General features: G+C 42.7%; 2 protein-coding genes across 12 annotated transcripts in view; both read right to left on the reverse strand.

Annotated features, from left to right (window-relative positions):
- BEND5 (BEN domain containing 5) overlaps window positions 1–15830 on the reverse strand; it is a 50948-nt gene extending 35118 nt beyond the window's left edge. The window contains exon 1 of one of the 4 annotated variants that reach the window (XM_045028061.1): window positions 14886–15830. In XM_045028061.1, coding sequence (XP_044883996.1) covers window positions 14886–14982 — 97 coding nt within the window. In that variant the 5' untranslated portion in view covers window positions 14983–15830. Of the gene's footprint in view, window positions 1–7641; window positions 7900–14885 lie in introns of those variants that run through there. The other 3 variants (XM_045028060.1, XM_045028064.1, XM_045028063.1) reach the window with 3 other exon arrangements.
- Window positions 1–16124, reverse strand: part of AGBL4 (AGBL carboxypeptidase 4) — a 1358157-nt gene that overhangs the window by 511573 nt on the left and 830460 nt on the right. The gene's annotated exons all lie outside the window — the stretch shown is intronic.

Consider the following 16124-nt stretch of genomic DNA (forward strand, 5'->3'; position numbering starts at 1 on the left):
GGGGAGTTGACAATTTAGGAGAAAGATTGTTTGGGCCATCATAAATTTAAATGGTTAGTGAGACATAAAAGGAGGTGATGATGGTCAAGCAATTTGGAAGATAGGTTTGGATGGAACAAAACAGATTAGGAGCAGAAAGATGGATGGCACTTGAAGTCCTGAGTGGATGAGGTCTGCCAAAAAGGTGACATTAAAGAGAGTCCTATGAGACCTATACAGAAAGGGGAGAGGAGGATGACACATTGGAGGAATGGCAGAGGAGTAGAAGGAGAACTAGGAAAGCACAGCATTTTCCACTGCTTGCATCCGAAGAAGTGGGTATTCACCCACGAAAGCTCATGCTGCAAAACGTCTGTTAGTCTATAAGGTGCCACAGGATTCTTTGCTGCTTCTACAGAACCAGACTAACACGGCTACCCCTCTGATACTTAGCATCAAGCATGAGTATGATCAACAAAATGTCAAAAGCAGCAGAAAGGTCACAAAAGATGGAGTACACATGCTAGGAGTTGGCCTGGAGAAGACTGACAGACCTTGGTTGAAAGTAGTTTCAATGGGGTGGAAAGAACAGAAGCCAGATTGGGAAGGACTCAGTGTAATTTGGTGAGAAAACTGGAGACCATGGTTGTAGTCTGCCTGCTTGACAGGCTTGGAGGTGAAGGGGAAAAAAGGAAGACAGGCAGAAAGATGGAGTCAACTTATTGAGGATGGAGATCAAGGCATGCTTGTTTGATAGAAAGAAGGAGCTGGAGGACAGAGGTTAAGGAGGAGGAAGCAATCCTGTATTAACATAAAAATGGATTAGATAAACTAAGGCTCTTTCTTCTCTAATTTGTGTTTGAAATTCTACATCAAGGCTGGCTCTCCTTCAGTAACTTTAACAATAAAATATACTGATGGAGTATGGGTGTGAGCTGCTCCCACTAAACATGAACATTCTCCAACTTTAGTGAGAATGGCGGCAGGTCTCAAGAGTCAGACTCGAGTTTGAATGCACAAGTTTGTTAGTGAATCACAACCTTGATATTTCTTGATTTGGATGATTTACAGCAGAAACCATATTAACATGCATACTAATTTGAAGTCAGTTGTCTCAACCCTGACAACACTGAAGTATTTTGCTACATATAATTTTGTGAGCCTTTGTTTACCAGTCCTCTGCAGTGGCACCTTTGGAGCTATTCTGATGGATCAAATAAATCACTATGGCGTAATAAAACTAATACATATATAAAAATGTAGGTAGATGTTTTCTGATTTTTCCACTAATAAAAATATTAGTTCAAAATTCATGCCCACAAGTCTGACAATAATTGCCCAAAAGCAAACATAGCTCAAAACTAAAAAAGTGAAACTAGTATAAATCATTAATCTACAGACGTTTGTTTGAATTAGCTTTAATTCTTGAACAGCCTAATTCTGCCTTCTGCTTAATTTTACAGTGAAATTATAATAATGTTCTTGTCTGTCATAAAACTGATTAAGCTGCAGCATCAAGTAGGGAAAACAGTACACTAGAAAACAGGAATCACTGTCTATACTAAGCATAGTAGTTTTAATCCTGGCTCCTACATTTACTCATTAGTTGATGTTGAGTAATTCACCTTCTCTGTCTTGGTGTCTCCCCATCTATGCTTGCATACCTCACAGGGGTGGTCCTTTAATCCTTACTGAAACCCACTGCAGTATTTTTTAGAAATTTATAATTTTTTAAAAATTGAAAACAAGTAGCACATTTTAAAAGAAGTCCTATCCTGTACATTTCAGTTTTATATCTACCTATACAACACCTCATGTAGGGGCTGAGGATTAGTTATTGTTTAAGAACTTTACAAATGAAGAATGCTTTTAACATTTATGATGACATTTAACATTATAATGACAATTCAACTTTATAAAGTGCATTTTGAAACCTCAGACAGTTAGAACTACTAAGCTGGAAACCAACTCAATAAACTTTGCTATGGTTTGGCTGCCTGCCTGCCTTGCTAGAACACTTCTAAAGGGGCTCTAATGACCACAAGACCACAAAGTGGTGGAAATGCTGCATTTCAGCTGCACCAGAGGGTTAAGACCTCTAGCACCCCACCACAAAGGAAGTCTCCCCAGTCACCTACCCATTATAGAGACTCCCAAGGAAGAGGAGAATAGACTTGGAGTAGCCAGCAGATTTACACACTGTGTGAGCCCATACAGAAAAGTAGTAACAGTGTTAATATTTGATTAATAATACATTAACAACATTTTAAAAACACAGTTTGGCCACTATCTTTTCTTAAATAGTTCAGTGGCACTAAGGTAACATTATGGAGAAATGCCTTGAAAAAATTAAGAGGAAAGTATTTTTCAGTTGCTTTAGGATAACGGAAACATCTTCAACTTCCATTTATTTTTGCTCCCATAAAATTGGTAGATGCTTTTAATTGTTAAATGTAATTAGAGGCACAGTCTTATTAAATGCTCAAAAATAAGTAATTTTAATGGCAATGTCACTACAATATTTCAAGCACAACTCCGTATGGTAGGAGAGACAAGTACCACTCAGTGCTACTGAAAATGACCTATACTTTAAAATTTTTTTTTTTTAAAGCTTTTGAAAGTTAATATTGGGACAAGGCTGGGGGAAACCAACTGCGATGCCACATTCTAAATCGGTGTTCAGATCAGAGTATGGGGCCATGGGTCACTCACGCCAATGCATGTGACGGAGTACTATATAAGCCTGTGTAGGGATTCATATGCCATATACCCACTTAACTGCGAGAGTAAGGGGAAAGATTTATAAACAGTGTGTGTTTGGGATACTTTATATTATGCCATCCCTCACGCTGTCTGAACAGTGCACATAGAAGAAATGCACTGATTAGCAACAGAATCACAACCATGCAAGTAGGAGCTTCAAGCCAATTTTGTATACACCACTTCCCTGACCAACACTCTGCATTCCGGATGCATCTCAGCATCTAGCCTTATATATTTTCAATCACTGTAGTCCTTGTGCAAATATTTCCCTTCTGATTAACTACTGCCCTCAGAGTTCCTCTCCTGTATGTCCAAAACAAACAAGTATCTCAATTTCTCAGCCCCTTTCCACCCTGCCCCCACTCAAAACTCCAAGTGTCATGCTGTGACAACGTGAATGGAAGTTTTAAATGCCCCTGAAACACAGCAAAATATTTCATCACAAGATTTAAAGGCTGCCTTAAAAGTCATCTAAAACGAGTTACATTTGACAGGTCTATCTTAGTATGGGGCAGAGCCTAAGCCATCCTCAATGGGCAAGAACAAGTGTGTAGAAACAAAGACTGAAGAAACTGGAGCATATAGAACCAGTTTGGATAGGGGGTAAGTATCTGAGGTTTGTTGTGGTCATGTGGCTGGGAAATTTTGAGGACAGTAGCCAGAGTACAGAGATATTTATTGTAGCCAAGGAAAGTATATTTCCAACTAGACGATATTCCCTTTTAACTTGATAATGACAATAGCCTGAGGTAATAAACTATGAGACCTCTGCTTCTGAATTGTTTCTCTTTTAGCCTAGTATATGGTTACTATTTCATAAGCAGGAAGGACCCTCAATTTAATCATCTAAGGGCCAATGAAGTTATCTGGTATAGGATGTGCATAACCAATGGCAGAATTTGTCTACAAATATTTTGGATGTGTGTGAAGAACCTATGAACTACAGATAGATATTGCAGCAAAAAAGGCTAAAAGGACTAATTCTGAGAAAGAGGTCAAAAAGAAAAGTCAAGTAGTGGATCATTATATGAAGAGGCACCAACCCTTTCTAAAAAGTAAAGTACAAGATGTCACTCTTGCCTAAAATTCTTGCAATTTCAATTAGATACACTATTAACCTCCCATTTCCAAGTGCAGTGCAGTGTTCCTGTATGCTGTTGAATGGCAACCACTTTTCATTCTAGTGGTGAATGAAACAATTCTTCTAGTTTACTTAACAGCAATTGCCTGTGAACTTTAAGTCTTGAGATTGTCTCAACTTCTGCTATAAGCAGCTTTCCAATGCTCAGTTCTCTAAATTTCTTCTCTGGGTCTGAAACTCTGTCCTTGACCTCAATCCCTGTATAACTTTTTCAGAAAGTTTAAGGAAAATCTCTTTAATTATTGAAGCATTTAAAAAGATGACTTAGTATTTCCCTGCCACCCATCAAAGGCTATAACAATTGTGATCCTTTTGAGTATGCTCAGAACATTTTTTTTTTAAGCGAGCCCAATTTTGACAAAACATTTTTGATATCTGTACTGCTTGTGTAGCAACATCACTGTCCCTTCCAGTATACTGTTGCCCAGCCTGGCCTCACTGGTCTAAGGACTGTTGCTGGAATACTTAAGAAGGGAGATTACAAGCACAGGATTGAAATGGTGTGGGTTATAGGTCTGAAAATATTGTCACACCTATGGGGAGTCCCACTGAAGCCACAAGCCACTTATTAATGCACCTAAATAAGGACTTGCGGCCAACGTTTGAAAATGGATTGGCTAAGGCTTTCTTAGTAACACAGAAAAGGAAAAACTGGTTTCAATGTTTCAAAAATCAAATATTTAATTGTCATTCTTAATGCACGTGTGCATGGGCAATTTATTTTCATCATTGCCCCCACCCTGCTTTAACAAAAAAAGGCAAGGAAACAAAGGCCAGGTTTCTCAGAATATCATTAAATCACCACTGCACAGACAGGGTTTGATAGTGCAAGCACATATGTACAGGCATGACTTTATTCACTTGAATAGTCCTGTTAACTCAGTGTATGCAAATTAGCACCACAAAATTGGGGAAGATGTTCTCTGAACATGCTCAGAAGTGAACACATTTTAAAAACCCCTATTTTTAAAAATGTAATATATGAATGATGGCCCTGATCCTGCACTTTGACCCACATAGAAGGATCCATGCACCTATGCAGAACCCCACTGAAGTCCCTGGTACTCTGCATGGTGCAGGCCCATCTGCTTGAATTTGACTGAAAGACCAAGGCCTATGCATGTATTTTGTATATACATATATGCCTGTTAGAATGACACTAAGTTTACATACAATAGTTAACTGACTAGTTAGAGAGCTCTGGAAACCTTGGGGCAGGGGGTGATTTCCTACATAAATGTTAATTACTATTACTGACTTGTAAATGAGTAACAACTCCAATATTCTATCTGCTGCCTTAAGACTTTAGTCCTGAAACTATATGCCAATGGAAACATTTTAGAAAGTATATCCTAACTCTACAATTTGCCGCAAAGTAGCTGATTTTAAAGCTAACTTGCTGATAATTCTATTCCTGCCAAAGCTAATACAAGCATCGGGGGTAGCCATGTTAGTCTCTATCCACAAAAACACAAGGAGTCCGGTGGCACCTTAAAGACTAACAGATTTATTTGGGCATAAGCTTTCGTGGGTAAAAAACCTCACTTCTTCAGATGCATGGAGTGAAAATTACAGATGTAGGCATTATATAATGACACATGAAGAGAAGGGAGTTACCTCACAAGTGGAGAATCAGTGCTGATGGGGCCAAAGCTGATACAGGAACTACAAACCCAAATTTCTATTCCCAAGATTTCTAAGTATAAGATCAATTTCTCTCCTCAGGCACTAGAAGCTTCTTGGAATAATAAAATAAACATTTACGCTAGAGAGATGGCCAGAAGGTGATGGTTTCAAGAGTAAAACAATAATTCTTTGTGTGTAGTGTGTAACTGACTCAGTAGTAGAAAAGTTGGTTTTTTACAGAAAAATTCAGGGTTCGTATCATCTTCCATGTACATAACTTAGCACTTAATGTCTGATTCTTCCCTCATCTAGCTAATGAGAACATCAAGAGTTCATAGGATAAAAAAATAGTATAAGAAATAGAAACCTTCATACTTCAGGGCATAAGCCAACAAAAACAACTATGAAAAACTTCCTCTATGGTCAGGTTACTCCACAGTGAGGTTTCTTATACCTTGGGCTGGTCACAGCTAAAAAGACAGTACTGTATCCTGTATAAGATGGACCACTGCCCTGATTGGAATTGGCAATTCCTATGTTCCCACTGTTTTTGGAACATTATCAACTCAATGACTTCAGTATAGTTACTTCTGATTTATACTGGTTTGAGAGGAGAATCAGGCTCTACCCTTCTCAAAAAACTGTATATAAATGTTAAAATGAGTGTGAATTATTATTCCCAATTTACACCTGGGAAAATAGGCACATAGGTTAAATGACCTGCCTAAGTTCTTGTAATGATGCTTACTCTGTTGTATGATAACACCCTGTTAAACAGAAATGTCTAATGATTAAATTCCTATATAATGTCTCTTTAAACAAAAGCTAGCTGTTGTAATGATTATTTTGTTTCTTGTATTTACCTGGCAAAGATTTGTAAACTTTATAAAACTTACTATAAATAGCTTAAAAATGACATGCCTGAGTGTCAAAATCAGGATTAGAACTCAGGAGGTTCTCACTCCTAGTCCTACATTCATTCCACTAGATACACTGTCATGGTCATTGCAATCATTGAAGGCAGACTGCAAAACTCTAGAGTCTTAAAAATAAATTTGTTTCAGAATATACAACTTGGCAGGCTCTCTAAGACAGTGACATAGTGATGCAAAGATTTTAAATAAATCATCTCACATTTAAGTGTGAATAAGCTTGATGCAGCAATACCAAGTTTTACCAGGGCTAGAATATGTGGTCCTGATCCCTCACTGCACTGCACTTTATGAAGTTGTTTACACCAGTGCATGAAAAACTATCATTCTGACTTGGTGGAATACTACACCCACTTGCAATGGTGGAGGTGACTCCAAGGTGCAGGGTAAGAGAATCAGGCACTATATGTATAATAGGGGGGGGTCTAACTTTTTTTGTAACAGAAGTGAGGGGAGCTTATTTCATTCTTGTTAGGTGCAGTATGGTCATTTTCATATATTAATTTTTTATTTAAAGTTCCAGATGTACTCGGGTCCTCAATTCCCAGGCTGAGATTTCAAACCACAAAACGTCAAGTGCACAGCAGTAAAGGGTGTCCGGGGCAAATGATAAAAGCTATTCCTAAAATCAAAGATAATATGAAGTTGTGGCAGTAACTTCAGACAGGGGCAGTAACACCAGTAAGGGGTGTTCAGCGGCAAAACCTCCCATCACGAATTCTCTCTCTCTCTTTTGGAAACGAAGTCGCGCAGGTAGTTACATGGAGGTGGGGCCCTTTTGGCCTGACTGCGGCTCAAGGCAGAGATGAGATTAGCCTGCTTGACGTCCCCATCGCCTCCCCTTTCTTGCGGCCTCATTTGCCTGGGGGGGGGGGGGGGGGGGTTGATGTGGTTCAGTGGCAGCTATGGGAAAAGCCACCAAGAAAGGTGACACCCCCCCCCGCGCCCGCCCCAGGTGCGCTGCAGCCGGTGAGGACGTGGGGCGAACCCCGCCACACACACGTTCCTCCCCCCGCCCCACCCGGCAGAGGCCTGCGCCGCCCCCACGCGCGGGGTGGCCACGGGAGCAGCGAGCGGGGGGCGCCGCCTCTGCCCGCCCGCCCCCCTCGCGGGAGCGATTTGTTTTTAACTGGTCCGGCCTGCCCCCGACCCGACCCCACCCCTCCCCCCGCGCGCCGGCCCGGCCTCGCCTCGCCTCACCTGCCAGCGCCAGGATCTGGGCCTTGTGCAGCAGCAGGCGGTCGCCCCAGTCGCCGGGGCTCTCGTCCTCCGGCTCGCGCGGGTGGCGGTACACCGCGTACACCTTCTGGTTGTCGAAGTCGAGGCGGGACGTGGGGCTGAAGTCCCGCACGCACGAGACGGGCAGCGCATAGCAGACGTTGTCCTCCAGGAACCGCACAAAGGCGTACATGGCGCGGGGGCGGGGGGGGGGCGGCTGCGGCGGGCCCCTCGCCGCCTGCTCTGTTATTGTTCCTGGGAGCGCGCCTCGGCGCTCGGCTGAGCGCGCCTGGGCAGAGCCGGCGGGTCCGGGCTCCAGGCAGACCGGAGCAATCCAACGCAGAGCGCGGCGCTCGCTCCCGGCGAAGGGCTGCGGAGCGGGGCGCGAGCCGAGCCCGCGCGCTGCAGCCTCCGCGGCCCGCCCGGCTCCGCGCGTGGCCCCCGCCCCCACCTGCTCCGGGGGAAGCGGGGCGTGAACCCCCCCCGTCCACACTGCAGCGCGGCAGCGACCCGCCGGAGGGCGGGCTGGCCCCTTGCACGGCAGGCGGGAATCCCACCCGAGCCCGCGGACCTGCTTGGGGGGGGGCTCCCACGCGTGTCTCTCGCACCCACGGCAGAGGGGCCCATAAACCTGCTACCTCCTCCAGCTTGTCTCCGCCGAGACTCGGCTATTACACTCCGTCTTAGGGCTGATTTGGGCCCCTGAAAAGGATTCCCCCCCAAAGTCAGTGGATGCTCCCCAGGATTAAGAAAAACCCATCACAACACTTGAGCAGGGCCTTCCTTTGGACTCACTGGAAAAACCCAGTTTACAGTTAAAGTCTGTTTTTCTCAGAGCTGAGCGTACTTAATGCCCGGTCTTCCGATGGAATCAGGGACAGTCACGTCTGTTTGAATATCAAGCTTTTACACCTAGGAGCTGTGACCTAGCTTAAATAACAGAAGCAAATTCCTTCTCTCTCCTTTGGGGAGTCACCTGGCCCAGAGAAGGGGGCTACTGGTAGAGAGTGTTTTCTTCCCCTCTCCTGGAAGAGTAGGGCCTGGCTGACTGCAGTTCAAAAGCATCCTGCTGCCCAGGCCAAGATGATACAACTGTGCCCCAGGCAGGAACTAGGAGCAGTGCCCCCCCGGTAACAGATAGTGGAGATAAATTCCTAGAAGCCAAATAGGTAGAACATATCCTGCCGTAATCATAATCACAGGGCAAACCTATTGACACTATTCTATTTACTAAAAGAAAAGTCTTTTTTTTTTTTTTAATTTTGGCTCCCAAGTTCCTAGAAGATGGGGACACCTTCCTATTCTACAGCATTGCCCATTGGTTATGGGTAGAAAAACCCATGGCCCCCGCTGACTCCTTATCAAAGGTGAAATGAGCTACTCACAGAAAATACAGTAGGACTACTGGGTCTCATCCTCCAAAGAGAACAGCAAGAGGCAGAGGGATTGTGTGGGCTCAAAAACTCTCTAGAGTCTACCATGGAAGATCTGTGCTTCTGGATACTTACTCAAAGTGAACAGGGAATGTTTTGGAGTTCACACCCAGGTGCATGCATTCACTTGCATGCTCTGTAGGTGGGACTCCCCTCAGTCTCAGAAGCAGAGCAAGAATTATTTCAAGGGGATTATATTCAGTTCTGAGAGTCATTTATGAATAGGAATAACCTGAGAAGTTTAACATACAGCACATGAATCCTAAAAACAAGGGGCACTAGGTTTTAGTCTTACAAAATGCAACACAAATATAAAGTACCAAAACAAACACAGCCAACCATGGTAGACATTTTGTCCATATCTATATAAAGTACATAAAAAGACCAGGAATAAACTAAATGTACGATGAAGACATATCAAACTGATATAAAAATAAAATGCACGTGGCTAACAGCTGTAAACTTCCCATATGCTAATAGCAGATTTATTACTTGAACATGGACAAAGTCTTCTATATCCTTCATTTAAGGTTTGGGATTTCAAATGCCAGTAATTTATATTAACAAGCAGTGGAGCATCACCAGGTTGGTGTGTAATATAATGTCAAATTAAGTCTGCTAAAAGGCATAGATGAGAAATATAATCTAGTATTTGGGCTGCAAGGGAAATGAAATCTCAACAAAGATTGTATTGCTGACCAATAACAGCTGCTATAGTGATTGTATCTCGTTACAATAGAAGTAGGAAGAGTTGCAGAAAGAAACAACAGGACAATTTGATGCCTGGTGTTATTCCACTGGCTCTATTACAGGTACACCAAGGACAAATTTGTCCCACACAGTTCAGTGGCTAGAGAAGGATTCGGTACACTGAACCTTATTGGAATTGTATTTCCATTGCAGCTGAAATCTATTTGAAATATCAAGTACTGCTGGACAGGGAAAGAAAAGAGGAGGAAAATGGAGAGGTAGCAGATAACAGGAGGAAAGATGACAAATTGGAGATATGGGAAAGGAATAATAGGGTTGAGTATTAGGAATAAAATTACTCAGATGTCAGGAAGGCCTGGACAATTTGTCCTTAGGTAGGAAAACTGAAAGAAAGGATGAAAATAAAAAGGTAAAAAGGATAACACCTCAAATTTCCACTAACATTAGAGCAATTTTTAGAGTCCATTGGTCTTAGAAACATTTTAAAGAGACAATAAACTGCAATATTTTTCAAGGTCTAATTATCATAGAATATCAGGGTTGGAAGGGACCTCAGGAGGTCATCTAGTCCAATCCCCCATGCAGATTTTCACAGTTCCCTAAATGCCCCCCTCAAGGACTGAATTCCCAACTCTGGGTTTAGCAGGCCAATGCTCAAACCCACTGAGCTATCCCTCCCCCCTACAAAGGAGGGAAATTGAAAGGTATTGCACAAGCTGCACAAATACATCCAAGAGAAAACCTCTGATTGGCAGCAGAAATGGTTTCAAACCCTTTGGAGAGGCTGCTCCACAATCCTCTGTAGACAGAGGGGCATTCCAAGTTACAGAATCAAGATGATGGGCTGCATGTTTACACCCCCACCTGGTCCCAATCACATACATTATACCAGTAGAAGAAATAATACTAAAGAATTATTTTCCTAAAGGAAATGGACCCTTTGTATTTCTGTTTCTCCTAGAAGGAAGATTGTTATTGGGCTTGATGCAGGAATTATTGGGTGAAATGCTATTGTCTGTGTTATGCAGAAAATCATCTATGGATTATCTAAACTATGGTAGATCATCATAATGGCCTTAAAAGTCTATCAACAATCTGCATTAGATAAGGTGAAGAATTAGCTGAATAGGGGAACCCCTTAGAGACAATACAGAAGTGCATCAGTCCTCCTTTAATTGTGCCTCTGTGCACCAGTTTCATACTGGGTATAAATCTCCATAAAGATCAGAGTTTGGCCACTGCTATTTTAGAAGGATAAAATCTCAGCATAAAGTTTATAGATGTTGCATTGCCCTTAAAAGGGCATGCTTTTTAAACTTTTAGAAGGGAACAACTGGTTTCTCACTATAACTGAAATTTTCAACTTCCATCAAATTCATCCCCTTGTCTTAATTATTTACTTCTTTAGAATGGCTATCTGCTGAAAAACATTGTTAAAATATGAACCCACAGATCAAAAACTCTTACTCCAAGAGTCAGGAAACCACATAGTAAAGTCCCAGCCCTTCCGGAACTTGTATAAAGAGAGTTCCAGGAAATAACAGTTCACCTGTATTGTACTGCTGTTAATTCTGTTGAAGCATTAAAGCCAAAGATAAAGTCTGCAACTCTGATGTGCATACCATGTGTTTCACTTAAGGATGCATGATGAAAAGTCAGTAGTACTAAGCAAACAGTAGTAACCCTGGCACCCAAATTTATTTTTGCCAACAAAGCAGTAAAATCAGGCTTACCAGTAAGGTGACCTCCATGTTCAGTGCCAAACCACACATCAAGGGAGGCTATAGTGATCTCTTGTCCTCTGGTGAAGAAATCCACATTTACCTTCAGCATCCAAGAGAAACCTGACTTCTCATTGATAACCAATAGATCTGGAATACCCTTTTCAGGCCTTCAAAATGATAGCTGGAGACCCTGGATTGCCCAGGGTACATCACAAATTTAAAATGTGTTTTGGAGTGCTATATTTTTGTGTTGCCTTCTTGTACATTTTGTAATTTACTTATATTCCAAGCATTGTATTTCATGCAATCAAACTTTCAAACACTGAATGAACCTTAAACAGCAAGTATACCCACAATTTTGCAAACAGTGTGACTGTCTATAAAATGGGTAGCCTTGGTCTTGCCTTCCATATCGAAAGCTAATTCTTCAATTCCAGAGGGAAGAGCATAAAAGAGACACTAAATATTACATCCTAGATTTTTTTTTAAAGAATCTGTTGTATTATATCTTTCCCTACATCAACGGTATGGCTGAACATACTTTAGCTATCACCATACTTTAATGACATTTCACATTTAGAAGAACTCAGAAATTATACACAAGAACTAGACAATCCCAAGTTGTGTGTACATGCACATACATACAATCCACTGACATGCTGGTTAACTTTTATTATTAAAGGTATGATTGCTAAAGTGTTCTGGTCTTAAGTTATCATGCCTTTTGATAGGTGGCACATATCACAGCATCTCTTTTTAAATCTAGAAATGTAACAATAAAACCTGCTTAATTCCACATGTAACTGAATCCTCCTCCTGTAAAGGGAGTTTACATTGTTAGCTCGAGGGAGCAGAATTAAGGTTTCCTGAGAGCTATTCCCACCTCAAACATTTAAATAGTTTGGGGCATTTTTGATCACACAATAGCTGGATAGGAGGTCACCATAATACCAGATAAAAAAATACAATAAACCTGAAATCCAGTCCCCATCGACCAGAGAAAAGAGAAGTATCTGTGTGTATACACTTACGTTTTCAAGGCACTTCAGATACCATGGTAATGGATGCTATATAAAAGACCTAGATTAGACAGGTAAATCCCTGAGATTTAGGCCTTCAAAATCCACTATCCCCAGATCCTTCCCACCAGAGGAGGCAGTGCACTGCTGCAGGGAGACTCAGCAACCAACACCTCCTGAAAGAGAGTGATCTAACCTTAAGTGAGGTTTAGGGTAATACCCATCATTCAGCTATTAAATTAAGTCCTTTGGCAGTTGAAGGACTCTTGATCCACCTGCACAGGAGACATTTATGTCCTGGAGGCGGCTGGTATATTCTGTAGCATTAAAAGGAAATGATTAAGCAATAATGCCCAGTGCAGAGGGCACTTCCTGGCTGTTAATGACCATCTGGATGAGTTGAGGGCCAGAGGTGAAAGCAGCTAGTCATTAATTGCCAAGAAATGTTCAACCCAGAGGTCATCATTTCTATCAGAAGTCAAGAAAACATAAAACATCAAGAAAATGTTTACTTGTGTGTTGGAAAATTAAGTCTCTTAGAGAGAGAGCAATATCCATGGCAACACAGTTGAACTCTTAATTTTTCAATCCTTCACAGAGTAGGAGATGGTCTAGGTGACCCCAAAGGCCTTTTCCATGCTACAAATGTCCTAGCAACTAATGGTGTAGTAACAAGGCTGCCCTGGGGAGGGGGAGGGGGGACACCACAAGAGTTTTTTGGGACCCCTGGAGCAGGGTCCTTCACTTGCTCCGGGGGCCCCGGAAAACTCTCACAGGGCCCGGGCCCCCAGAGCTGCTTCTGCTCCGGGTCTTTGGCAGCAATTCGGCAGTGGGGGGTCCTTCCGCCCCAGGCCCCTTGAATCCTCTGGGCGGCCCTGTGTAGTAACCAACAGGCAAGAAGAACTTGTTCTTCAAGGTGCCTTGTGCATAGTCTCCCAGTTGCAGGATCTCTCTCTGGTACCACAGAGCTTAAGGAACCTTCTTGAAAGCAGTGCTTGGATTTGTTTTTTCTAAACCAGACTTCCCTGTGTTAATTTTACTAGTACTTGGATAGTTTTAAGGAATTTTAAGCACTTAGACTTTCCACCATTGCAGAAACTAGATTCCTCCAGACCTTCAATATCAAGAGGTCTTTTTAGTTTTTATTTGGCTAGAACTAAGGCCTTTTATAGTCTTTGGGCATTAGTGTAAAGGGAATGTCATTTCCACTCAGTGCCTGTGATTATGCACCAAGTCCTGCTCTGCTTTAGCTAGGGTGACAGTACCTGAGGGTTTTAGGGCTAAGGCAGTATGAATAGCCTATCTTCATAGTGTTTCCATTTTAGATATCTGGATGGCTGCTACTTGGAGTTCTCCTCTCACATTGACACAACTTTGTTATCTCTTGACTTGGCATCTAAATCTGATATGAAGATTCCCATTCTGCAATTTTATTTTATTTATTTAGTTTTTAAACACAGAAATCCTTAACCCACCCTCTTGGGGGTTGCATTACTTGCTGAAGTCACACAAGTGGGAATACCATAGATGAAAGAGGTTACAAACTATCTGCAGTTCTTCCAGCACGATACCTCTGTACAGTCACATTACCTGCCTGCCTTTCAGTCTTCTTGGAGTTTTGATCTCAGTCAGAGGACTTTTGGGTTTAGATGGGCACCATGCAGAGTCTTAGTCCCAGCTCTGAACAGCCAGCGCTGCAAAACTGTGCTCATACAGTTCCATTAAGCAATACTTTTCTACAAGGTTCTTGAAGTTCAATAATATCAAGGAGAGTATTTCTCAAATGCGAATAGAGACAAACTCAAAATTTTCTTTTCATATCTCAATACTATAAACAGGTTTAGAACCGGCTGTAATTCAAAATAAGCCAGTTCCTACTAAATATTTCATTAACAACAACTAGTATCAGCATCTTTACCGTTAAAGAATCCACTGTTTTCTACCTGGGGTAAGGATCATTATCACAATAGGCCTAATGATATCTTTGAAGGGTCTTAACTAATATACGAACATATGTGTGCACTACATTTCTCTGGAAGGCCTAAGGGAGGTAACATGAAACAGGGATAAGTCTCTGGAATATTTTAGGGAAATGTATTTTCCTGTAGTCTGTATTACTTGTTAAAAGAATTTAATCATAAAACTGTCTCTGCACTCCTAGCACCACCCATCCAAGCTTCTGAATATCTGAAAGCACTTTACAAACATGAAATGCATTTAGTCTCAACACCCTCGTGAGGCAATTCCTTACAGATTTAGGAAACTGCAACATGAAGCTATTAAATGTCAATGTCACATACATTAGGAAGGCACCACAAATAGTTCACAAGTTCACTCACCCCTAGGCACCCCCTCATGGCCAGGTATGGCAGCAGCTGGTCGCTCCACTCCAATGGTTCCTCCCTCAGTGACTTGGCCCTCTGGGTGGGACACCATCTTGAGCCCCCTCTTCTGGGGTCATAACTGTTCAAACTGAGTCCTCAAATGTCTTCAAAAATCCTTCTTCCTCTCTGGGGCTCTTCCCCAATCTGTCTTGGACTCAGCCGGTAGTCCCCTTGCTAAACTCTGTAAAACTTGTGGTGGGCTTCTATGCCCCTCCACTAGGGCCAATAGGAGAACCCAATCCCATCCTCTACTCCAGGGCCATGTACTGAACAGCCAAGTCTCCTCCATTACATACACAACAGTTTTCCCTGGACCACTTCCTGCCCCACCTTTTAAGTTACCCTCTGCATCTCTGCCCTGTTTGGTATGGGTCTCTGCCTGCAGAGCTTTCCTTACACTCTGAGCTGTCTTTCCAAACCTTTCCCCAGCTGGGCTTTATCACCACCTAAGCCTGGCTCTTGTGCCCATTACTGCTACCACCTTCTGCTCTTTATGGGGAAATGCCTGATTCCCTGTAGATAGGGCTCATTTTGTAACCAGGTTGGCTTAGCCCCAGGCTCCCCCACTCAGGGGGCAAGCCACCTTATTACACTGTGCCTCCCACCTCTCCTCTCTGTACCTTAACCACCTGACCTCCTCCTTTGCAGGCTTCTGCCTGATCTGACTAGGTAGGTGATTCAAAAGCACAGCTCCTTTCTCTCAGGCCAGACAAACTGGAAAGAGTAACTCCTACCCATCACTGCCAAGGAACCTGTAGCAGTGCACAGCAGGACCCCCTTAGCTCCTGCCTCTCCTAGGTCCACAAAGTCACTCTGAGACCCTGGGGTTAGTAACCACAGATGCAGTTTATTTACAGGCATGATCCCACCACCCTTTCACCATGTACAGTTGGCCCTTCACCATCTGCAAACAAAAAGCTGCTTCCAGTCTTTGCCGTCCCCTGAGGCTTTTATACAGCCCCAGGCTAATTAGGCAACAGCTGTCTCTGCTTCCCCAATTAGGGCCAGGTTATTTCCAGCCAGCTCTAATCTAGTCCCCTAAATGGGAGCTGGCATGACAGAGATTAATCAGCAACCCTTTGCCCAGCACCCTGTCACAGAACCCCTATGATTTGTCTACAGTAGGATCCAAATTGAAATTTTAAAACAATCCCTATGAGGCCTTTGGGGAGCGGCAGGCGGCTTTCTAAATGA

The sequence above is a fragment of the Mauremys mutica genome, chromosome 8 (assembly GCF_020497125.1).
Source record: "Mauremys mutica isolate MM-2020 ecotype Southern chromosome 8, ASM2049712v1, whole genome shotgun sequence".
NCBI lineage: Eukaryota > Metazoa > Chordata > Testudines > Geoemydidae > Mauremys > Mauremys mutica.